The sequence below is a fragment of the Oncorhynchus mykiss genome, chromosome 5 (assembly GCF_013265735.2).
Source record: "Oncorhynchus mykiss isolate Arlee chromosome 5, USDA_OmykA_1.1, whole genome shotgun sequence".
Lineage (NCBI taxonomy): Eukaryota > Metazoa > Chordata > Actinopteri > Salmoniformes > Salmonidae > Oncorhynchus > Oncorhynchus mykiss.
Window position 1 is genome coordinate 52,129,006 of NC_048569.1, and position 18,010 is coordinate 52,147,015.

Consider the following 18,010-nt stretch of genomic DNA (forward strand, 5'->3'; position numbering starts at 1 on the left):
AAAAACTGAAAAATTGGGCGTGCAAAATTATTCAGCCCCCTTAAGTTAATACTTTGTAGCGCCACCTTTTGCTGCGATTACAGCTGTAAGTCGCTTGGGGTATGTCTCTATCAGTTTTGCACATCGAGAGACTGACATTTTTTCCCATTCCTCCTTGCAAAACAGCTCGAGCTCAGTGAGGTTGGATGGAGAGCATTTGTGAACAGCAGTTTTCAGTTCTTTCCACAGATTCTCGATTGGATTCAGGTCTGGACTTTGACTTGGCCATTCTAACACCTGGATATGTTTATTTTTGAACCATTCCATTGTAGATTTTGCTTTATGTTTTGGATCATTGTCTTGTTGGAAGACAAATCTCCGTCCCAGTCTCAGGTCTTTTGCAGACTCCATCAGGTTTTCTTCCAGAATGGTCCTGTATTTGGCTCCATCCATCTTCCCATCAATTTTAACCATCTTCCCTGTCCCTGCTGAAGAAAAGCAGGCCCAAACCATGATGCTGCCACCACCATGTTTGACAGTGGGGATGATGTGTTCAGCTGTGTTGCTTTTTCGCCAAACATAACATTTTGCCTTGTTGCCAAAAAGATCAATTTTGGTTTCATCTGACCAGAGCACCTTCTTCCACATGTTTGGTGTGTCTCCCAGGTGGCTTGTGGCAAACTTTAACAACACTTTTTATGGATATCTTTAAGAAATGGCTTTCTTCTTGCCACTCTTCCATAAAGGCCAGATTTGTGCAATATACGACTGATTGTTGTCCTATGGACAGAGTCTCCCACCTCAGCTGTAGATCTCTGCAGTTCATCCAGAGTGATCATGGGCCTCTTGGCTGCATCTCTGATCAGTCTTCTCCTTGTATGAGCTGAAAGTTTAGAGGGACGGCCAGGTCTTGGTAGATTTGCAGTGGTCTGATACTCCTTCCATTTCAATATTATCGCTTGCACAGTGCTCCTTGGGATGTTTAAAGCTTGGGAAATCTTTTTGTATCCAAATCCGGCTTTAAACTTCTTCACAACAGTATCTCGGACCTGCCTGGTGTGTTCCTTGTTCTTCATGATGCTCTCTGCGCTTTTAACGGACCTCTGAGACTATCACAGTGCAGGTGCATTTATATGGAGACTTGATTACACACAGGTGGATTGTATTTATCATCATTAGTCATTTTGGTCAACATTGGATCATTCAGAGATCCTCACTGAACTTCTGGAGAGAGTTTGCTGCACTGAAAGTAAAGGGGCTGAATAATTTTGCACGCCCAATTTTTCAGTTTTTGATTTGTTAAAAAAGTTTGAAATATCCAATAAATGTCATTCCACTTCATGATTGTGTCCCACTTGTTGTTGATTCTTCACAAAAAAATACAGTTTTATATCTTTATGTTTGAAGCCTGAAATGTGGCAAAAGGTCGCAAAGTTCAAGGGGGCCGAATACTTTCGCAAGGCACTGTACGTGTGTGTGGGTTTGTGTGAGTGTCAGCGTGTGAGTCTTTTGAGTGTGCATAGTCAGTGCAAAATAGTGTCAATACAGATAGTCTGGGTAACCATTTGATTAACTATTTAGCAATCTTATGGCTTGGGGATAGAAACTGTCTCCGACCCTGTTGGTCCGAGACCCAATGCTCTTGGGTTGGAAGTCTTTAAAGAAAATGTTCAGGCCTTCCTCTGACACCGCCTGATGTACTGGGCTGTCCGCACCACCCTCTGAAGCACTTTGTGGTCGAGGGCGGTGCAGTTGCCATACCAGGCGGTGATGCAGCTAGTCAACATGGTCTAGCTGCATGTAGTGTTTCTTGACCTAATGTTCATGAGCTGAAATAAACAATGTAATACGACCAAAAAGCTAATTTCGCTCAAATTTTGTGCACAAATGTGTTTATATCCCTATCCACATGACAGGTGTGACATATTACACAGGTGCACCTTGTGCTGTGGACAATAAAAGGCCATTCTATGATATGCAGTTGTCTCACAACACAATGCCACAACATATGTCTCAAGTTGAGGGAGTGCTACTTTAAGCCGCCTCTAAAGTAGTTTTAGACAATTTGGCAGTATACCCAACCGGCCTCACAACCGCAGACAACATGTAACCACGGCAGCCCAGGACCTCCACATCCGGCTAGGCAGGCCATTATTTGGGATGTACTGGACCGTCCGCACCCCCCTCTGTAGGGCTTTGCGGTCGAGGGCAGTGCAGTTGCCATACCAAGCAGTGTTGCAGCCATTCAAGATGATCTCAATGGTGCAGCTGTATAACTTTGAGGATCTGAGGGCCCATGGCAAATATTTTCAGCCTCCTGAGGGGGAAGAGGTACTGTCGTGCCCTCTTCACGACTGTCGGGTATGTGCGGACCATGTTAAGTTCTTAGTGACAGCCCAGTCGACGTGGATGAGGGTGTGCTCACTCCCCGTTCCCTGTAGTTCACGCTCTAACATTGAGGGATTGTTTTCCTGGCATCACACTGCCAGGTTATGTGCCTTTTCCTACCAACCAGGGTTTCAAGAAAGTTGACAAAGACCTCAAGTCTTTGTCCATAGAGAGCCTCTGAACTTACATGAATGTGTACTTTACAGGTTAGTCCTACTGTTGCTTAGGCTGCTGCTCAGTCAAGACTAAGATATTATCCTTCAACCATTTAATTAGTTCATTCAGAAAAACTTTGTACTCTGCTCTGAACTACTGCATATGACATACTGTACTCACCCATACTAGAATCTCTTTCTTTGCAGAGTCAATGAAACATTCTCAGCTCCTTGGCTCCAAAGCGGCTTCAAATCAAATTATTTTCCTCATTAAATGACATCGCATTATTTTTTGTTGCCATTCATTTGCATTTTAGTTGGGGATTGTGTGGTGACTAACCACAACCTGTGAAATAATTTAAGCAGATGAGAAGTTGTAAAATTATGCATCTGTTCTGCTGAAAAATGTAAATAAAGTGAATGTACACAAGTGCGTCAAATTAGTTGCAAGTGTCAAAACAGAATTCAAGAAAATCACTTAACAAATATTCCTTTTATTTTCAAGACAGCAAATAGCCAATCAAATATAAACATGAGTGAAATTAAATACACATTTCATTTGCAGGGAATAATTGTCTTGTCCAGCATCATGGCATCATTAGAGAAGCTAATTCACTACCCCAAAATGGAAAGGTTTAAAGACAAATGACATTCACCTGACACCACATTAGATAATGCATATCCACTAACACTGCCCAAGTGTTTCATACCTGTCAAGAGGATTGATATCAAAATATCAGTCCTCTTATTAAATATACTGAAAATTATGTGGAATCAAAAAGGAACTTAGCCTCCCCCTGCCTAGCAATGTGACACGGTTTGTTATAGTCAATGTTTTCTACATAAAATTATAAAAAAGACAAGACTTATCCGTTTTTTTTTTTTTTTTTTTATCGTCAAAAACAGCAACCGTCCTTGGGTGTTCCGGAGTCCACATTAAAATGTTAAACTAGACACGTTGTTGGGAGTTCTGGAGGCAGCAGAACATCGTTGGCGGTCAATCAAGGGCACTTTCTGTCCACACACTGCTTACCGCCCTCCTCGTACTCTTGTTTCGAGATCCACATTTGCTGGAAAGTTCCCTAGGGTAAAAGAAAACATGACACTTATTAGGTCAAAGTAATATAATGTTATAATATATATATATATATTTTTTTAAATCAGGCAAACACACAAATCATAGTGAGCTAGTGACCAGAAGCGTTGCAATACAGTAAAAGTATATGGAAGTGAACTCACTAGTGATGCCAGGATTGAGCCTCCTATCCAGGCACTGAACCTGCGCTCCACCGTTGTGTTGTTGGCTATCAACTTCAGCCTCATGCTCTGAACAGAGGAGAGAAGACGGGCACCATGATTACTAACCTTAAGAGTACCACAAATGGATGAAGTAAGTAATTGAGAAATAGTTTAGTGTAGCACTCACAGGGGGGGTCTTCTGAGAGAGTTCTCTGGTGAGACGGTCCGTGAAGCCAGAGATGAGTGTGTTGCCGCCGGTGACCACCACACTACCATAAAGACCCTGGGACAAAGATCAAAAGTAAGTTCTGTAGAACCTCTTCATTCAAGTGGGGGAAAAAGGTCAACTGGCCTCAACATGTCATTCTGAATAACATAAACATACCAAGTGTCACTCTCAAAATACATAGGTCTTGAATGTAGGCACCTACCGGCCGAATATCAATGTCACACATTCCCACACTGGTGGTCACCACGTGGCCGACTCCCAACATGGTGTTGCCAGACAGACCCTGTGGAGGAGAACCGGAACAGACGGTTAGAACACTGAACATTCTGAACACCACATTTCAGACAGGTCCGGTCACATAGGATGATTAAGGCTTTTTGACAATCAGCGATTCTTACCTTAGCATTGGAAGGGTCGAAAAGGCCCTCTGGAATCTTCAGCCTCTCTGCCCCAAAGTCACAGTTGTATCCATTGGGCAGCTCGTAGTGAACTGTGGGCATCTGGGCTGCAACTCTGTGGGAGAGAGGAATACATTTCAAAACAATGAGAAATAACCCTTTAAGGGACGGAACTATTCTGCGGTGGTTATTGTGAAATGTTTGAATGAAGTAGATTATGGTGGACTCACTGTTCATCGTACGGCGAGTCTGAGACCTGCAGCACGGAGGCCTGGAAGTCCTGGATCACAGTCTGGAGACAGGGCAAAAAACATCAAATACTCAAGCAGCAGGGCTTGACATTAACTTTTTTAGCCACTTGTAGGACAGATTTTTTTACTTGTCCAAAAGCTCAATTCACTTATCCCACCCCCCCAAAAAAGATCCGTTATAAATTAAGAGGGGCGATCTAAAGATGCATCAAAGAGCATGGGCAATATGACTCGGATTATGGCCTTTGACTGATTGTTGATTTGAAAATGAATAGAGTTGATTTGCAAATGAATAGAACATAAGAGAAATGATGGTTTCAATGACAAAGTGTTTTAAATAATTTTCATGGTCGTATTTTTGGTTAGGCTAGGTTACTTTAAAACAAGGTGAGACACGATTTATAAAATGACATAAAACGTTCAGGTTTTAAACAATAACATTTATGGTTAAATAGTTTCCAAATGCTGACCACCTACGCACAGACTCAAGGTGGGTGATGTGCAAACAGGCACTATTTTATCTAAATGAACCGTGCCTCGAGTACATCGACAGAAACAAGCCTTTAGATGTTAATGTTAATTATCCTTCATTATGTTTGTCAAAAAATGACTGGCATTGAGCGTATATTTATGTAATTAGAAAGTCTCATTAAAGTTTGGCTACATTTTCTGGCGCCTCGCTCGTGTCGGCATCAGTTTAGACATGAGCCTGTAGGCCATACGCACTTACAGGGCCTTCAGAAAGTATTCACACCCCTGTGACTTATTCCACATTTTGTTGTGTTACAGCATGAATTTAAAAAGGATTCAATTGAGATTTTATGTCACTGACCTAAACACAATAACATAATTCCACTTTGACATTATGTTTTAGATTATTTACTTTAGAAAATTAATACAAAATTGAAAAGCTGAAATGTCTTGAGTCAATAACTATTCAACCTCTTATGGCAAGCCTAAATAAGTTCAGTAGTACATTTTTTTTGCTTAAGAAGTAAGATAATAAGTGGCAAGGATGTACTCTGTACAATAGTGTTAAACATGATTTTTGAATGACTACCTCATCTTTGTAACCCACACATACAATTATCTGTAGGGTCCCCCAGTAGAGCAGTGCATTTCAAACACAGATTCAACCACAAAGACCAGGGAGGTTTTGTAATGCCTTGCAAAGGGCACCTATTGGTTGGTAGATGGGTAATAGAAAAATATATACACTACCGTTCAAAAGTTTGGGGTCACATAGAAATATCCTTGTTTTTGAAAGGAAAGCACATTTTTTGCCCATTAAAATAACATCAAATTGATGTTGTAAATGACTATTGTAGCTGGGTCAAAATGGCCAGAAACTAATAACTTTCTTCTGAAACTCGTCAGTCTATTCTTGTTTTGAGAAATGAAGGCTATTCCATGCCAGAAATTGCCAAGAAACTGAAGATCTCGTACAACACTGTGTACTACTCCCATTACAGAACAGCGCAATCTGGCTCTAACCAGAATAGAAAGGGGGTGGGAGGCCCCGGTGCACTGAGCAAGAGGTCCACCTGTACATTAGTGTCTAGTTTGAGAAACAGACGCCTCACGAGTCCTCAACTGGTAGCTTCATTAAATAGTACCCGCAAAATACCAGTCTCAACGTCAATAGTGAAGAGTCGCCTCCGGGATGCTGGCCTTCTAGGCAGAGTCCCTCTGTCCAGTGTCTGTTCTTTTGCCCATCTTTTCTTTTATTGGCCAGTCTGAGATATGCATTTTTCTTTGCAACTCTGCCTAGAAGGCCAGCATCCTGGAGTGGCCTGTACGAGATTTTCAGTTTCTTGGCAATTTCTCACATGGAATAGCCTTCATGTCTCAGAACAAGAATAAGACTGACGAGTTTCAGAAGAAAGTTCTTTGTTTCTGGCCATTTTGAGCCTGTGATCGAACCAACAAACGCTTATGCTCCAGATACTCAACTACTCTAAAGGCCATTTTTTTGCTTCTTTAATCAGAACAACAGTTTTCAGCTGTGCTAATATAACTGCAAAAGGGTTTTCTAATGATCAATTAGCCTTTTAAAATGATACACTTGGATTAGCTAACAAAATAAACTTAATCACAGAGCCAAATATACACTGGGGTTGCTTACCAAAGACGACATTGAGTGTTCCTGAGTGGCCTAGTTACAGTTTTGACCTAAATCAGCGTGAAAATCTATGACAAGAATTGAAAATGGCTGTCTAGCAATGATCAACAACCAACATGACAGAGCTTGAAACATTTTTTTTTTAAGAATAATGTGTAAATATTGTACAATCCAGGTGTTCAAAGTTCTTTGAGACTTACCCAGAAAGACTCACAGCTGTAATCGCTGCCAAAGGTGATTTTAACACGTTGACTCAGGGGGTTGAATACTTATGTAAGCGTTTTTTCATTGGTATTTTATTTTTTTGCCTTTTAAATCCATTTTAATCCTACATTGTAACAAAACATTTTGGAAAAAGTCAAAGGGTTGAGAATATTTTCCAAAGGCACTGTAATAATAAATCCCCTACACTTTGACATGTAGCTAGGTTTTATTGTTTATGTACATGAAAATGTGATTTGAATATTATTCCAATGTTGGCCTCTGATCCAGTTCTGATTGGAGTAATTGTTTGATAGGCCTACTGTGATTTCCCCCACCCCTTCTTGTCCATACAGACAAAGTAAATCTATATTCTTCTCCAACAAGAGGACAAGTGTTAACTCACGAGCCCTGTAGCAGTAATGAAAATTCACTAAAGAAAATGTAAATGATGAAGACAGGTTTATATCACGTCTATGATCCATATGATTCGGTGACACCTAGGACTGTTTATGACTTTCTGTTTATGATAGCACACATAACTACTTACATTACACATGTAGTTGTGCCAGGAACGGGTGACTTGGGGTAGTTTCTCCTTCTTCTTCCAGCTTGCTGGGGCTCCTTCACGTACTGCATCCTACAATGAGAAACGCTAAGATTAGCAGTGTGCCATCTCAATGAAAGAGAAGTACCCTGGTCCCAGATCTGTTTGTGCTGTTTATGGAAATGACCATAGGAATTGGCGAGACAGCACAAACAGATCTGGGACCAGGCGTAAGAGAGTGTAATAATACAGAGCCAGGGATAAAAGGCTACCAAGTCTTGATGTCAGGAATATCAGGAATTCCTGATAGATTCAGAGAAATCGCATCTCAGAGTGTGACGGGTGAAGACAATCACAGGAGAATGAAGACTGTCACATTTTGTGGTATGAGAAATCAAAATATGAAGGATGAATGGGATTCCTGTGAAGTCGGGTTCCTAATCATGCAGATACCCAAACAGACCCAAGTGACTAATGAAACGTCGAGCGGATGAAGGGAAATCCATGAGACAACATGAATATGTAAAGATATTTTTTAAATATCTAAGTACTTACACCACCCCACCACCGTAACTTGAGGAATAGCACCAAAAAAAAGTGAGATGTGGAATCTCTGAAATGAGTAGTTTTGACTTACTTTAGCAGGTCTCACCTTTGAGGCAATCATGTAAGGAGGGACTATTTCAACATTTAACTCTTGAAATAGCTCTCTACATTGCATGCTCATAAAATCCCCAGCAAGGGGAGACTTGACAATGCCTGAAACAAAATATCAAAAAGGTGTCACTGATTGTTTTGGGGAAAGGATATTGAAGACAGCATCATTTTCGTTTGTCGTCATGTCCAAAACACATATTTAGACAAAATAAATGCTGTATCATCTATCATTTTATTTTCCTATCATTGGAACATACACTCAGTGCACAAAACATTATGAACACCTGCTCTATCCATGACAGACTGGCCAAGTGAAAACTATGATCCTATATTGGCGGTCACCTCTTAATCTACACTGATTTAAGTGAATGTATGCTTTTTGCTGGGGTTTTCACGCTCAACATTATCCTGTGTGTGTGTATCAAGAACGGTCCACCACCCAAAGGACACCCAGAGAACTTTACAACTGTGGGAAGCATTGGAGTCATTGTACACTCAGTGTATACACCAGCTAGGATGGCTTATAACATCTATGACATATACACAGGCCAAGAAAACTGAATGACTTAGCACCATTGTGAACGGAGGCATCGTGTCCTCATGTTTGTCCTCTAACGACCCTAACCTAATACTCCTTTTCCGAATGAACATTCCCTCATATTATATCAACTAAAAAGGCTTCATTGATTTCTGGGTAACACAATCCCCTAATTAATATGCCAGCCTGGACTCCTTGTGCCATTCTCCTCAGTCTTGAATTTCAATGCAGCTCTGACTCAAATGGCCTCACTGCAGAAAGCCTAGCCCTTGATTCTTTGCCAAGATGGTTGCTATAACCTAATAAAAAAAAAATATATATATATCTTTACTGTAAGGGGATGATTTGGAGGTGGATACAATGTCAAACCTCTTTCCTGCGTCTCTTTACTTAATCTTACTGCTACCATACTTTCTATGGGGGTTCAATTTGTTGTAGGGAGGGACAGAAGTGTTACCCAGTTAATAGATTTTTGGGGTTTCCACAAGCTTGGTATTCAAAACCAAATCTGTATCTATATTAATTCATTTATACCCACATCATGAGACACAATGGCTTCAATGTGGATGGATGACATTTCTGGTCAAGTGTGTCCAAAAAGATTGTTATTGCAACTAACTCATAAGGGTAAGAGTTTATCATTCCTTTATTAGACAAATGTGTGGACATGGCCCATGAAAAGTAAAAACCACAAACCAAAATAGGAAGAGAGGGTGGTCGAAGAAGTGACAATTTACCTTGCTGAAGCACGTAACCGTCATGCACTGGAATGGCTGTTGTGTGTGTGGCTCCGCTGTCTAACACCAACCCTGTGGATCGTCCATTGGCAAAGCTCAGGCACTCAGAGTTAAGGAAAAGGCACATTTCCACAGAGATCAAAATGTATTTTAGCCCAAACCCTTGTGTCAAAGTCACATGAGCAATAGCTAATGGCAAAATACAAATCTACTTTGGATGAGAGAAGTTCTCAATGAGACAAACCTGGATAAATAAAGGTTAAATAAAAGGAATAGAAAAACAAAACTGTTAAGGAGATGTTGGGGGTCATTATTACACAGCAGATTAATCGAATTTGACTAGTGTTTTATTACAGTAACACCACCAATCCACCACTTCAACCTTCCAACAACACCCCCATTTCATGTCAATCTACTCTGCAAGCCTGGATGGCTTAAGGATACGAAGACAGCACTGCCGTTTTACACAGGAAGAAGGCGGGAATGTTGTAATGCTCAAACATTAGCTCGGTTAGCTTCTCCCGCTTGGCTCGTGTGTTCCACTGCACAGAGATGAGAGAAAGAAGGGAAAACAGTGCTGTGTTCATTAGGGCACCATAGCAAAACGTTTTTCAACTGAAAACGTGAACTAGGGTTTCTTACTGAACAAATATAGATAGTACCTTCTGTTTCAGAGTGTTTTCTTAATTTGGTGCCTAAACCAGCAGGACACCATATATACTTAATACCATATATCACAGTACTATATCACAGTATAGTAATTCCATAGTGGTTTGTTGTGATTCAAAATCAGGTGAGCCCCTTTGGACATTGATGGCACGAGTGGCAGTTGGTGTTCACTGTCATTTCAACTTACATGGGGCTCATTCCATACTGAATGAGGTTATCACAAAACCAAAGCACTATTACGGGGGGGTGTGAAAAAAATGACATGAGGCTCATTCCAAACTGAAGGTAAGGCATACTCACCGAGGCTTCTGACATGAGTACAGGATGCATGCTGGGTTCCGACTTGAAGTGCATCTTGTAGGTGTGGTCTAGGATGGCCTGGAAGCTGTCCCAGTCCTCGACTTCACAGATAAGAAAACAAAAATGCAAATGAATGAGTAAGAGGATGTCACTGGTAACCAGTGAAAAATTGGCACAAGAAAATCTATAGACAACAGGGTGGGCCAAGATAGTTTTCCTTGTATAAAAAATAATAATAGACCGGGCTCGACATTAACACAAAAAAATAGTCGGACAATAAGAATATATATTTGAGTTGTCTGAATGGACATGAAAAAAACAACACACAAATCGCAATATCAAACAATTACTCCAATCAGAATTTGATCATTGTTCTATGGATGCAATGTATTGCTGTTTTCCCAATTTCTGCAGAGCACATCAAGTAGGATTGTATTGCATTGACAGGCAGGAGAGGGCTTTCAATCATCCCCAGTTGTGCGCTTTTGAGATCAAAGCATGTGTGCACATTTGTTGATATTCCTTGCTAATTAGTGCGTTACTTGCACAGTTAAGAGTTGTCACGATAGCAGAATTTTGACTACGATGCCAGGTTTAGTCAGGCGTTGGAACTGGTTCAGGGAACAGAACTGAAAACAACTAAATTATTCAAGCAACAGAATCAGAACGAAAGTGAACTTTTTTTTTGTTCCGGGCATTTTATTCCAGTCCCACAAAAATCACAACAAAACGTTGTGAAAAAGTCCTTACTCGGTCACTTAGAAACATATTCCAGTGTCTGCCTGCCAGCTGGAAATCTTTGCCGGTGGGTGTAGGGTACCTGCCCCTCTTCCTCCAAAGCCTAGGTTGCAGTAGCCTACTGATGATGTAGAAGAATGGATAAACTTTTAATGATAACTTTAGTTGGGCTATCACGTTTCACATTGGATTAATTAACCACAAAAAGGTAAGAAGTGTTTTTAATTCTAGTGCTGCTCTGCACACACAAGCTAACTAGCTAAAGTTTGCTCTGGTCCAACGTTAAGACAAGTCTCTGAAGTTCAAAGACTTGTCTGTCCATGGTGACTGGCAGCACAGTGCACAGTGTGTACGTTTGTTTTTCATTATGATTAAACCATGCTTTTATGGCAGAAGACAATTTGCCCTTCACGGCTTTCCTATAAAGATTAAATAGTTTACCTGCTCTATAACAAGCTGCTCTATCTGCACTGATTGGTGAAGTAATTTAATGTCGAGCTAAATGAACAAAAAAAAAGATTGAGTTTTAAAAACTAACAGAGGAGCGATATGGGCCTCCCGAGAGGCGCAGCGGTCTAAGGCACTGCATCGTAGTGCTTGAGGCGTTACTACAGACCCGGGTTTGATCCCAGGCTGTGTCACAGCCGGCCGTGACTGTGAGACCCATGAGGCGGTGCACAATTAGTTTATCACTTTTGTGATTTTGGATATCTCAGAATTTGGGAGAAAAGGGGTTAAAAGTACAACAAAAATTATACAAATTATAATAATTGTATGAAAAAAAAGGAATGACTATAAACCAATACTTTTTTTGATACGAACCGGTTCAGAACTTTATTTTTCTGGTCAGAACAACAACACAAAAAATAGTTATGTTCAGAACGAAACGATGGGGAAATAATTTGTTTCAATTCCTGGGTTTACTATCACGAACACAGTACAAATATATAAAACGCAACATGCAACAATTTAAGATTTTACTGAGTTACAGTTCATAAGGAACACAGTCAACTGAAAGAAATCTATTCAACTCTAATCTATGTATTCCACAACTGGGAATACAGATTTGCATGTTTTGGTCACAGATACCTTAAAACAAAAAACAAAAAAGAGTTAGGGGTGTGGATCAGAAAACAAGTCTGTTTCTGGTGTGACCACCATTTTCATGCAGTGCGACACATCTCCTTTGCATATAGTTGATATTGCAAAGTTTGCTTGATATTGTCAGGAACTGGAACACGCAGTCGTACACGTCGATCCAGAGCATCCCAAATATGCTCAATGAGTGACATGTCTGGTGAGTATGCAGGCCATGGAAGAACTGGGACAATTTCAGCATCCAGGAATTGTGTACAGATCCTTGCGACATGGGGGAGTGCATAAGCATTCTGAAACATGAGGTGATGGCAGCGGATGAATAGCATGGCCATGGTACTCAGGATCTCATCACCGTATCTCTGTGCATTCAAATTACCATTGATAAAATGTGTTCGTTGTCGGTAGCTTATGCCTGCCCATACCATAACCCCACCATCGGTCACTTTGTTCACCCATCTACACTCAATACCCAATAATGACAAAGTTAACATGTTTTTAGCAAATATTAGCTAATTTATTGAAAATAGAAATATAGAAATATTTAATTTACACTAAATAATTTGTAGAAACACCTTGGGAGTTTTTCTGGGTAAGACTCGAAGAGCTTTCCACACCTGGATTGTGCAACATTTGCCCATTATTATTTTCAAAATTCTTCAAGCTCGGTCAACTTGGTTGTTGATCATTGCTAAACAACCATTTTCAGGTCTTTGCCAAAGAATTTAAAGTAGATTTAAATCAAAACGGTAACTCGGCCACTGAGGAACATTCACTTTCTTCATCGGTAAGCAACTCCAGTGTATATTTGGTCTTGTGTTTTAGGTTATTGTACTGCTGAATTCATCTCCCAGTGTCTGGTGGAAAGCAGACAATCAGATTTTCCTCTAGGATTACATTCATTTTTTTATCCTGAAAAACTCCTCAGTCCTTAACGTTTACAAGCATACCCATAACATGATGCAGCCACCATTGTGCTTGAAAATATGGAGAGTGGTACTTAGTAATGTGTTGTATTGGATTTGCCCCAAACATAACACTTTGTATTCAGGACAAAAAGCTTTGCCACATTTTTTGCAGTATTACTTTAGTGACTTATTGCAAAGAAGATGAATGTTTTGGAATATGTTTTATTCTATACAGGCTTCCTTCTTTAACTGTCAATTAGGTTAGTATTGTGGAGTAACTACAATGTTGTTGATTCATCCTCAGTTTTCTCCTATCCCAGCCATTAAACTGATAACTGTTTTAAAGTCACCATTAGCCTCACGGAGAAATCCCTAAATGCGGCTTCCTTTTTCTCCGGCAACTGAGTTAGGAAGGACATCTGTATCTTTGTAGTGACTGGGTGTATTGATACACCATCCAAAGTGTAATTAATGACTTCACCATGCTCAAATGGGTATTCAATGTCTGCCTTTAATTTGTATTTATATATATATATATATATATATATTTTTTTTTTAAATACCCTTCTAACAATAGCTGCCCTTCTTTGTGACGCATTGGAAAATCTCCCTGGTCTTTGTGGTTGAATCGGTGTTTGAAATTCACTGTTTGACTGAGGGACCTTACAGATAATTATGTGGTAGTCATTCAAAAATCATGTTAAATACTATTACTGCACACCGAGTGAGGCCATGCAACTTATTATGACTTTTTTAAAATATAAAATGTACATTTCTAATCCTGAACTTATTTAGGCTTGCCATAACAAAGGGGTTGAATACTTATTGACTCAAGATGTTCCTGCTTTTCATTAATAAAAAAAATTTATCATAACATAATTCCACTTTGACAATATGGGGAATTTTAAATTCAGGCTATAACACAACAAAGTGTTAAATAAGTCAAGGGATGTGAATACTTTCTGAAGGCACTGTATCTCTTTGGGCAAGTCATACAGGTCATTTGCTGCTACAAATAAGGCCCAGTACTTTTGAATAATTAAGGTGTGCATGCATAGTGCATACGTCTCGTCACACAACTGAATTTTATTAGCCTACCTCTCATCTCTGTTGCTGGGTCGGATACTGGAGAAAAAAAAAGAAGACTGATGAACTTTGCTAATTTTAGCGAAGTGTGCGAATAATGATCCAGGTCAGCACTCTAAGGAGGTCTCTGGTGCCATAGTGCTCCTCTGCGCCAATTAAGATTGCTGTCACACTTCTCTAAATAGTCCAACTCCCCTGTACTGAATTCAGATTAACGTCAGTCAGGTCATCATTACCTCCATATCGACAGCTTGAAGGACCATGTAAGCAATGTCCTAAATGGCAATCTCATAAAAATATTTCAAATGGGGTGGACAAAAACAACACCTCGTTTTCATTTACTTCCTATTTCCCATTTGAGATGGCTAGCCTGTTATATTTACTGGCATCAAATCAGCACCATGGAGAGTTCGTGAGAAAGAAACCCAACACCTACGCCATGATGGCTCTCAGTCTGACCAATGAACAACCATCATTTCTCTTTTCTAACAAAGACCATCATCTTCATAAACCTCGAATCACTGTTGAATGCTGATCATTTCAACATAGTGGCAAAGCATATACACAGGGGAAGCCTCTGGAAACACTGACCACAGACAAACTGAGCAGTCCAGATAAGGATCCTCTCCCAAAACATTGTGCAGTGTCATACATGATGAACGTTATCACTGAGCCTGGCATTCCCCCTACCATACTATCTAGGGGCCACTTCACAGGACCAGCAGCATTTGCTCCACCAACTTTGAGGATTTTAATTTCATCACAGCAGAATGCTGTCTATACAACTTACACATTGCCTACGATCAAGTCGGGGAAGAGAGACTCACTCATGCCGTTTTTGAGCGGTGACATGACCTCCATGTTCTCGCGGGCCACCCTCAGCTGGTTGGTGTCGATGAAGTAGTTGGTGCCCTGCTTGCCCTTGTCCCCACCGTCTGTCTCCATTGGGGTGCTGCCATCCTCTCTGTCCAGGGTCACGCCGATCACTGTGGGGAAGTCAGCCTATGTGCAGAAAGAAATGTATATAACATGGGCCAACTCAGAGGAATGGAGCAGGAGCACTCGGTTGTCTAAGTAGGCTAATACTTGGGGCAGGTCTGAGAGAATGGCATTTTAATCCATTGTTTCTATCACTACTGTCCAGAATACTGTCAGTGAAACATGACTGTATTTTCTCCAACTAAAGGTGGAACACCTTTTTGCTAGTTTGCAGAACAATGTAATTTGTTATGGCAAACAGCATCAGCAACAATGAAACAACTATAGCTTCGCCCTAGCCCTTGATCATGACTCTCAGTTCTATTACATTACACATGTGGGGGTCATAAGGCAACACGGAGAACACCAACGCGTTCGTGAGATTCTCATCTTTCCATATAGTGGTCATATATTAGGCTGTAGACCGCTTGGACGCTACAGACATTTTCGTGAGAAGACCAATTTTCGGGACGTTTCATGTTCTGACAAACACTGCTGTAGCCTGGCCGCCTTCCACCGCAGATGTAGAAGACTGACACAGGCAGATGGATTGAGACGCAGCCTATTAAAAAAAAACATATCTCTAGCGTAAACTAATTTTGATGGGGACTTTTTTTAAATTATGTTACTTGGATTGGTCAACAGACTTCTTAATAGAACATGTAAGGTCCTTGGACTAAGAAGTAATGTTAGGCTATCCTATAGTTCAATATAGTGTATTCACTGGGAACCAAACGGAAGCAAACGGCCAAAACAAGGAGGGACTAACCTAAACTTGCCCAATAAGAAACAACTTTTTGTTGATTATGGTTTACCGTTGCCAACTGTTTCGCTACTGTGTGCACTAATGAATAGACCCCTAGATAGTGGCACCTTCATGTCTACTGATGACAGAGGTGTTATTTCTATTAATGGAGTTGGGCAAATGGGCAATTCCAGAACAGTGATTCTGAGACTCAGATTTTGCAAACAAAAAAACAATTATTGCAATATTAAATCCTAAAACAATGCACAAGGACTGCTTTTAACAATTTCCACATCAAATGTTACAAAAACATAAAAGTTTTTGGTAACACACCATTTCAAAGTTTGGTAACACCATTCTGTTATCAAACTTTGTATGGACTGTTCTTCAAGTCTCAGCACTTTGTTACCATGGAATTGCCCAAAAGCAAGTACGACAGAAACTGACTACCTAAACCTAATTCATGCTCACTGTCATGGGTTACAGTCCTCATTTCCTGACATTGATATACTCTCTAAATTAAAATGTAGAGGAAGATGCATAGTTAAATCAGGTCACTAGACTAGGACACTTACCTTGGGACAATCCTCTCCAGCATAGCCAGCTCTCACTGTGTATGATCCTATGTCAAACACCAGGGCTCCAACCTCATCTGCAGAGAGAGTAAGCACAAGTGAATAAATGACAAAACAGTAAGCAATGTGTTTACTACGTCAAGACTAGAGGCTAGCTTAATTGACCACACTTGGCAACTAACGTTAGTTACATTTCTACTAAGACAGCTAGAGAACGTTTTAAAAAGTCACTGCATGCAATCTAAACTTGTTTTGGTAGAACTTGCAGATAGCCTAACTAGCTAGCTAAAATAGAAAGCAAGCTAACGTTAACGTGTAATTCATCTGCAAAGGGCTGTTAGCCATGCAGCTAGCGAGTTAGCTAGTAGCATCTTTCAGTCATTGTTGGCAGGCACGCTGGCAGTTATGTTCGGTAAATCACAAAGTAAGAAGTGCATGAGAGAAAATAAATGATTATGCCCGTCATTGATAACTAGCTATTAAGCTAGCTATTTGCTAAAGATAACACCAGTCTGCAGATCACCTACTAACAGGTTAGCTAGCTAGCAAGCTAGTTGTATGTAGTTGTCTCCTACTACTGTTAGCTAGTTACTGGTAGCTAACTACGGCACAACGTGGCGAGTTCATTCATTTAATTTTGACCACAAAATCACACTCACCGCCTCCATACACTCCGCCACTCATCCTCTCAAATTATAAAAACAGACAAATATAACTTTGCGGATAATACGATTTACGAAAATTTCCCGTCAGCTAGCTAAACGTTTTGTCACAACAAAAGAAATTCATAAACGTGAATCAACCTAACCGGCGCCACATAGCTGTTGCCAGGCAATCCAATCAAACGTTTAAACGGCACCACTAAATCCGCCTCTGTACGTGACGTCAAAGTTAAGTTACTATGAGAGGAAGAGGGGCTGTTTCAGATGACAGGGAATACAATTTGATAGAGTGAACCTAACTGTGTTTGGCATTGTGTAAAATTTGAGCACAATTCAGTCCCTATATATCAATGGTTAGAGACTTGAAGAATAGTATGGTAAATATGACCAGTCAAATTGTCCATATTTGTTCATTTGTTTTAGTGTAATGGGCCTTATTATTTGACTGTCAATTGGTAGGGCAACTAACTGTGTTTGTGTGTGTGCGCGCATGCATGTCAAAGACATTAATTTATAAATCAAAATAACATTGTATTTGTCATAAACTTTGTAAACAACAGGTGTAGACGAACAGTGAAATGCTTACTTACGGCCCTTCTCAACAATGCAGAAACAAAAAAAGAGAAATAGAAAAATAATAACACATGGAATAAATACACAATGAGTAACAGTAACTTGGCTACTATTAGCAGCCATTATCATGTATTTGCATATTTTGGCCAGGTGATTAATTGAATCAGGTTGCTGTCAGCTCTGACGGTTGCAGTGTGCAACTTGCATGGTATTTTAATGATTGCCATTATCAAGCTGCCC

At 40.2% G+C, this 18,010-nt stretch overlaps 1 protein-coding gene across 2 annotated transcripts; it reads right to left on the bottom strand.

Moving 5' to 3' along the window:
- Positions 1 to 2,996: 2,996 nt before the first annotated feature.
- On the bottom strand, positions 2,997 to 17,391 carry actl6a (actin-like 6A). Of its 2 annotated transcripts, none has more exons than XM_021603291.2 (14): positions 17,195 to 17,391; positions 16,536 to 16,612; positions 15,065 to 15,239; positions 10,411 to 10,511; positions 9,886 to 9,983; positions 9,442 to 9,536; positions 8,162 to 8,268; positions 7,513 to 7,602; positions 4,619 to 4,680; positions 4,389 to 4,503; positions 4,193 to 4,273; positions 3,949 to 4,044; positions 3,762 to 3,848; positions 2,997 to 3,604 (listed from the first exon to the last, which is right to left on the bottom strand). In XM_021603291.2, the coding sequence occupies exons 1-14, from the start codon at positions 17,217 to 17,219 to the stop codon at positions 3,524 to 3,526; spliced, it is 1,290 nt and encodes a 429-aa protein (XP_021458966.1). In that variant the 5' UTR covers positions 17,220 to 17,391; the 3' UTR covers positions 2,997 to 3,523. The 2 variants fall into 2 exon arrangements, with proteins under 2 accessions (XP_021458966.1, XP_021458965.1); XM_021603290.2 differs by having other exon boundaries at positions 8,147 to 8,268.
- Between the last annotated feature and the right edge of the window lie 619 nt (positions 17,392 to 18,010).